Raw genomic sequence first — 7677 nt, forward strand, 5'->3', positions numbered from 1 at the left:
TGGCGGGGGGGGGACGAATACTCTTGACTGTTGAGATGTTGCAGTGTGTGTGTGTGTGTGTGTGTGTAGATGAGGAGGCGGGTGTGTGTGTGTGTGTGTGTGTGTACGCGGGGGTTCAATCAACATCCAGACACCGAAGACTTGAAACAGTGTATGAGCTGCACATACCAGGGAAAGGTTATTACAGGCAGGAATCCTGACAGTGTTCGGTGTGCGCATTTAAGCTATTTTCGCACATGCAGGTTGAGGCTGCGATTGGCCGTGACCCTTAGCAACTCCCTGGTCCCCCCCCCCCCCTTACAAAACTCTCCCTGAACAAGCCTGAATCGTGTGTGTGTGTGTGTTTGTGTGGCCTCATTTTTTTTGTGTGTATGAACAGAAACTGCAGCACATACCACAAGAAAAAGCATGCCAGCGTGCAGCGTTTACGCAGCAGCCGGCCGCAGCGCTTTGTCACTGTCAGCCGGCGAGGGTGATTTACAGGAGAAACCCAACACTTGAAGCAACAAAAGACGGAGACGAGGAGAGCAGGACGCCGGCCCCCGTAGATTTAAAGAACACTTGTGATGATGATGATGATGATGATGATGGCCGAGCCGGCTGCTGCTGCTTGTCTGGTCTCCTTTGGAAGGCCGACAAACTCACCTGCTGAGCTGCAGCTTATAAAAGCCAAGATTTCTTTATGTCTGACCTTTGCACACAAACACACACACACACGCGCGCTCAACTTAGCGGCTGCAGATTGTATTATTTGAACTTGACTGCAAAGTCAGTGTCCTGGATCTCCGCTTCCGACATCTGTGCATTCGCTTCCCCATCTTTTTGTGGAAACTTCTCAAACACTTGGGAAAAGTGGGCTGCACACACATACACACTCCATGCCTGGCGCTAACACGCGTCTGGAGTGGCCACTTGAGTTTGGATCTCACTTCACTGCTCAATACGCAAATAAACACATGCATCCTTTAGGACAATGGATGTTTCAACACAGAGAAAGAAAAGTTGTTTTTTTTTCTTTTATAGCATTTGCCGAATTTACTAGCAGGCCCAAATAGTTTAGAATTTGATGTCGACGGCATTTAACAAAGCTTCTAAAGTTTCTCTTGAGTCCAAAACTCACAAAATTAAGCGATTTTTTAAGGGAGTCTGGGGACTTTCTCTGCAGGAGACAAATTAATGAAATGTATTGTTTGCTGTTGACTGAATTTGTCGTATTTGACATGTTTTCCACCAACAAAAAGTTGCCTTTGTTCTTAAACTTAGTGTAAATAACTAAATGTGTCGTGCTCAAACAGCTGCAAAGTGTTTGGCCCTTAAGATACGGAAGTTGCAACAAACAGACACTCTTTATACGGAAAGAAACAACCTAATGTTCCGCATTCAATGCAGAATTTATGTGAAGACACGCATGATTTAGAATTTGCTGTATTTCTGTATCGCGAGGTATTTCAAAGTTTCTCCTCCCGCAGTAACTCTTAAAATTGCACAGTTTGTTTATGGAGTCTGGCGATTTTCTCCACAGGTGACAAAGAAGTAGACTAACTTGGCTACGACGTTTGTAGTTTTTGACATTTACCTTCAATAAAATGTTGTCTTTCACAAACAGTTTTCGAAACAGTTTTCCAAAAGCTGCACTATGTTGGGAGGTGAGACGAACTTTCAAAAACACAGAAGCATACAGGCGATGGCACGACAGATGCACACAAGTAAAGAAACGACTAAATGTGTTGCATTCAGTGTCGAAGAAGACACTAACGATTTAGAAACTGCTAAGAGTCTGTGTTCTGCAGAGCATTTTTAAGTTTCTCCTCATGCAACAATCTATCCTAAATTGAACGATTTGTTAAGGGAGTCTGGGGATACTGCGGTTTAATGGTTGAAATGGCTGAAAGAGTGCATTCACAAACATCTGCTGCGAAACACTGGCCGGATAGGAGCGCCCAAAACATTTACAGCGAAATAAATGGAAATCCAGCAGCGTGTAATCCATTCTGCCTGTTGTTGTGTCTTCTTCTTCTTCTTCTTCTTCTCCTCCTCCTCTCGGAGAGAGGAAGTCTGTTGAGAAGGCGGCCCGGGACACATGTGTGCACACACACTGCGCTCAAGAATGTGGTCACAAGCGGCTGAGACCACCTCAGAATGTGGTGTGAGTGATCGGATCTCGAGTGCGTCCGCAAATGCATTTCACAGCCGACCACTTGTGATCGGATCTCTCAGGACGGATGTTAACACCGGGTCTGAACAGGGCGCAGGGATCCAGCTCGGTTAAAGTAACAGTGGGGGGAAGAAATATCTTGTCACCAGGTTCGAAATGTGCAGGTTTCCTACCAGCAGACACTTTTTTCCCTCCTCCTAAATCACCTCAACCTTGACCCAACTGGCTCCGAATGACTACGTATCATTCTCTCTCTCCTCAGGTGCTTTATTTCCCTCGTCAGCCGCATGTCAGCTGCTTGAAGCACCTTGAACTCATATCTTCGTTTGCTGAGGTTGCGTCACCCGCGTGTCCCTTGTGGCCTGCGTGCCGTCTCACAGGGAGGTGGAGGAGGTGGAGGGTGGGGGAGCTGAACAGGTGATTTAAAGTCACACTGTTGCGGGGACAGCTGTGTTTACACAGCGGCATTTCACGCAAAAAAAAAAAACAAAAAACAGGCAAAGAGTCACTCGGTGAACTTAACTTGCACGTTAAGGCGCAGGCGTGCTCCTTCTCGGGCAACTCCTGGCAGACTCTTTCCCTCTCCGTCCTCGCCTCTCGTGGGGGATCAATGCCTGGTGCAATATTGCAGGGTCAGCAGAAAAGAGCAGAGCAGGCAGAGCAAACACGAGGAGGGCAGGGTGTGTTTGAGCAGTTGACTTGGGAAAGAGCTTTGCACACAGGAGGCCCACAGAGAGAGAGAGAGAGAGAGGGAGGTGGGGGGACAGAGAGACTCAAGAAAGTCTGGAGCACAACTGGAGGCAAATATCTTGAGCTGACACCGGTGTGATAAGGACTGGTGGAGGAGGGATAAGCTGGTGCAGCCCTGATTGTGCACACACACACACACACACACACACACACACACACACACACACACACTCCCGTCAGAGGAGGCTTGTAAACAACCCTGACCCGGTTGGACAAAGTGTCAAAAAAAAAAAACAAAAAAAAAAAATGACCAGCAAGAAAACACCTCAAGAATCCAGCCGGCGTCAAATAATAACATTAAACAAGGAGTGGGAGTGCGCGGGCTCCGGCTATGTAAACTTTGAATCCGGCCGTAATGGTTTTGGGAACACACTGGAATGAGACATGTCCCGATCTGCAGTGCGCTCCTGCGCGCATTGCCACGTTTCTGCCTCTCGTGCAGGAGCCTCATAAACTATTGAGCGTGCATGCACCAGTGTGTGTTGTGGTCGTGCATGCAGTGCAGTGTGTGCGTGGGTTCTTATCGTGCATGCATGACAGTGTGTGTGTGTGTGTGTGTGTGTGTGTGTGTGTGTGTGTGTGCTTACTTTTGCACTGCAGCTCCACCATGGCCTGGTACCACTCGTCCTGGTCCGCCTCGTTCTCCGCGGCGATGGCGAAGCTCTCGGCCCGGGTGTACAGCACGATCATGTGCTTGTTCTTGGAGTCGGCCCGCTTGTTGATGTTGAAGCACGTCTCCAGCGCCAGGGCTTTCTTCGGGATGGGGGCCTTGCCGCGGAATTTCTTCTCGCTCTCGTAGTACTCCAGGCGGGCCGGGCCGCGCTCCGAGGCGGCGCGGAGCACGAAGTACCGCCGGTGCATGGACTTCTGCTTGCGGAGGTAGCCGCTCTTGCGCACGTCCTCGCAGCTCTGGTGCTCGCCGGCTTGGCTCTCCATGGCGCGTCCTTTAAACTCCCGCGAATTACTATTATTATTTCTTCTTTTAAAGGGAAACACACACAAAAAAAAAGAAAAAAAAAACACTCTTCTCTCACCTCTTTCTCGTGTTTTCTGCAAGTTTCACAGAGGGTGCTTCAAACATCCCCCGGCTTCCGCCGCCCTCCCTCCCTCCCTCCCTCGCTCGCATCCAACGTGAGAGGGGAGGCGCACACGGGCTCGCAAGCTCCCGCGGAGGTTAGACCCGGAGCTCCGGCCGCACCTCGGAGAAGTTTCTCCTCTTCTTTGCTGGCAGTTCGTCTCTCCGACGGACGGGCACGGGAGAGCACATGCGGCGCAGCTCGGCGCGGAGCTCCTCCTACTCTCCACTACGGGCTACTACTACTGCCGACAGTGTTCCCGAGCGCTGTCCGAGCGGTTTGAAGCCATTTACTGCACGCCGCGGAGCACACACATGGCCGTCCTGCTGCACAACAGTTAGCCGGTTCTCTGACTGTCTGTTCCCCCCTCCCGAGCCCCCGCCCTGCCCGGCCCGGCTCCGGTCTTGTAGCTGTAGAGAGGAGAGGAGCGGAGCGGCGCGGAGCAGCTACCGTGGAGGAGCAGGACTGTCACTCACCGCTCCGTACTAGTACTCTGGAACACTGCCGCGTTCGCGGAGCCTCTCCGAGCTCGGACAGCGGAGCTCCCACCACAACCCCCCGGTTTTTTTCTTCCCCTCCGTGAATTCTAGTGTGCTCTACCAGGATTTAATGATAGCTACAGATGGATCATTTAATCAACGTAAATAGAAAATCACAGCAGCCAGAAAAGTCAAGAGAATAGGATGCTAAAAACATAAATAAGTGCAATCATATCTAGAGAAAGTGAAGTGAGCACACTGTAATAGTGCCCTGAACGTGAAGCATGGTTTTAGCCATTATAATTAAGATTTGGCCCTCTTTTTCTTTTTTTTCTTTTTTTTAAACTAAATGATAGACTGCTTCTTTTTCTACTGCTTTCAACTCTTATGGTGCTTTTATTTATTTTATCTGTACTTTTGAAAATGTGTCTGTATTTCTATGTATATTTTTTATTTCCTCCATGAAGCACTTTGATTAACCTCTGTGTATTATATATATATATATATATATATATATATATATATATATATATATATATATATATATATATATATATATATACACGAAAATAAGCTTGCCTTGCTTTGTGCAGATCTAGTATTTTGCCATTTTGTAATGATAAAGTACTAATATAGCAATATAGTCATATTGCAGACTAAGAGTATAGTAGTACACTAGTATAGTAATATAGTAAAATATAAGTTTACTTCAGACATCAACAATAAAATGCAGTGAATCTGGCATGTGAACTCATTTATGTATTTCCAGACCTTCCTCTTGTTTTCTTTCATTCTTCCTCTTTTGTTTGTGAACACTGTTTTTCAATACACAGTTGATATCTATGTAAATTGCTGTTTTGTATGTGTGTATTCGGCGAAACACCTTTTCCGGGAAATACACCACGTGAGCACTAACTGTGAATAAAGACGTTTATCATTTCTAACGGGATTGTGTCACTGAAATATTGCTATTTTACTCACAAGTGTTCTCAATCCCACCACAATAAAGCAATCATCTGATGAACAATGAACTTGAAGGCGTTGGTCCTCTGACATAGTAACTGATGCCAGTGTACTAACATAACACTAGGTTACACAGTGATGATAATGATTATTAATTATGACATCCACTAACAGTATCACCCATTCATAAACTGGCCATATTATTTTTCCCCTCTATCAGGTGTTGTGATTGCTCCCCTGGCATATTTGCAGAAGTCATGTCCTGTATATGGTTTAATATATGCTTAAAATAAAAAAAACACAACATAGCCCTTGAATCTGACGTCTTTGTCTTATCAATCATGTATTTCATTTTCTCCTGTCACGTGAGTTTTGCCCAATTCTTGCTTTGCATTTTGGGGAGTTCACCTGAGGTTCACTCAAGTTGATTCGATATTTCCCACAGGACGCGAAGGCAGCACCTCTTCCACTGTGTGTGTGTGTGTGTGTGTGTGTGTGTGTGTGTGTGTGTGTGCATGGAGTAATATTTCAGTGTTGGCGCTCGCATGAGTCCATACTGTTCTATTTATTGTGGGAAACAAAAAAAAAGAAAGAAAGAAAGATCCGCCTCTGTGCTCTGTTAATACAGCAGTATATCAACTTTTAACGCACCAGACTTAACATTTACTGCGTCGAATGCAGCAGGAGGACACATGTCAATATTTTTTTTAAAAAACCTAGACTGACGGTGATCCTGTGAATCCTGTGTAAACACGTGTGTTTTAATGGTGATTATCGACTCCTAAGCGATGCACAATCAGGAGATAAAGCTGCTGTGACTGAGTAAATGAGGCGTTTCGGGACGCCTCGCTTTTCCACCTCCTCTCAGACTGTCTGAGTGAGGTGACTTTGATCCGTTTGGACGGTCTGGCCCCTCGCTGCTGCATGGATGTAGTAAATCCCGTCCCATCACAACGCTGACGCACGGGATGCATATTATTAATGCGCGCTGGGTTTACTCTGAATTCGAAATGACAGTAAATAATTTAAAAAAAAAAAAAAACGGTCCAGTGGTAGATCCCTCTGACAGCAGTAAAAGGGGTTTCTATCTTTGTATGCAGTCTCTATGTTGTTATGTAACACGCATCCATAAGTAACCTTGCGCACGAGGTCAGAGGATAGTGGAGAACACGCGCCCCCTGCTGTTGGAACAAACCAGCACAGCCTTTAAAACAGATAGTTACTTATAATATAATTTGTATATACATATGTAGAATATAAATAAAAATATTCTGTGTATGAATATAAGTAGAATTGAATTATATATATATATATATATATATATATATATATATATATATATATATATATATATATATATATATATATATATATATATATATTGTTTTTTGTTTGTTTTGACTGTCAATCAAATGAACTACTGGCTCTGACGCAGGAAACAATCTGCAAGGTAACTAGTAAATGAATTAACAACCTACCATATTTGCCTGAAGAAGTGTGGAAGTGTAAAGTGGCAGAAAATCGAAATACTCAAGCAAAGCTCAAGTGCCTTAGCTCATACTTAAGTGCAGTGTTTGAGCAAATGTACTTATTTACAACCCGAGACAGCTCAAAAGTTATAGAAAAGTCGAGATATCGCGCTAAAATATTAATTTAGTGAGAGCGACAGTCATCCATACAAATAGTACTCAAGTTTTTGAATGTATTCAACCATCAAGTACAAGTAAAAGTTAATTATTCATATGTTCATTAGTATGTGTGTGCCGTAAACTCAGAGTTGGCTGAATATAAGAAAACTTTCTTTTTGATTTTTTTTAATCCAAACATTTTTTATATTTCAAGGGTTAAGTTCACCCAAAAAAGACATTTTCTACTCACCTCCACACAGCTGAAAAGTCAGATGAAGTTTCAAAGCCCTCAGCATTCTCCTAAACAACTTAAGTACATGAGGTCTTGCGTTTTAGCTAACTCTTTTAATTTAGCATCTGATGTGAAGATTTCAGCTTCACAAAGTGTGAAATTAACATCTTATTCAAATCAATTTTGGATCTCTGGGCTTCCGTAGACTTGGATTACACTAGACGGGCTGTATGAAGCCATTTTAGGTTTTCATTTAAATGTTTTACGGACTGCAAACCTTCACCCGCATGGAGGTGAGCAGATAATGACTGATTTGCGATATTTGGGTGAACTTTTCCTTTAATCATCACTTTATGAACACACACACACATAAAGAAACACTCAGAGCCGGGAC

At 44.5% G+C, this 7677-nt stretch overlaps 1 protein-coding gene across 1 annotated transcript in view; it reads right to left on the reverse strand.

Moving 5' to 3' along the window:
* Positions 1-4915, reverse strand: part of si:ch73-335l21.1 (insulin receptor substrate 1-B) — a 48682-nt gene extending 43767 nt beyond the window's left edge. The window contains exons 1-2 of the mRNA XM_037112188.1: positions 3940-4915; positions 3493-3849 (exon numbers count right to left, since the gene is read on the reverse strand). Of these exons, the coding sequence (XP_036968083.1) occupies positions 3493-3841 (349 nt within the window). The 5' untranslated portion in view covers positions 3842-3849; positions 3940-4915. The remainder of the gene's footprint in view (positions 1-3492; positions 3850-3939) is intronic.
* Between the last annotated feature and the right edge of the window lie 2762 nt (positions 4916-7677).

The sequence above is a fragment of the Acanthopagrus latus genome, chromosome 10, assembly GCF_904848185.1.
Source record: "Acanthopagrus latus isolate v.2019 chromosome 10, fAcaLat1.1, whole genome shotgun sequence".
In the NCBI taxonomy this organism is placed as follows: domain Eukaryota; kingdom Metazoa; phylum Chordata; class Actinopteri; order Spariformes; family Sparidae; genus Acanthopagrus; species Acanthopagrus latus.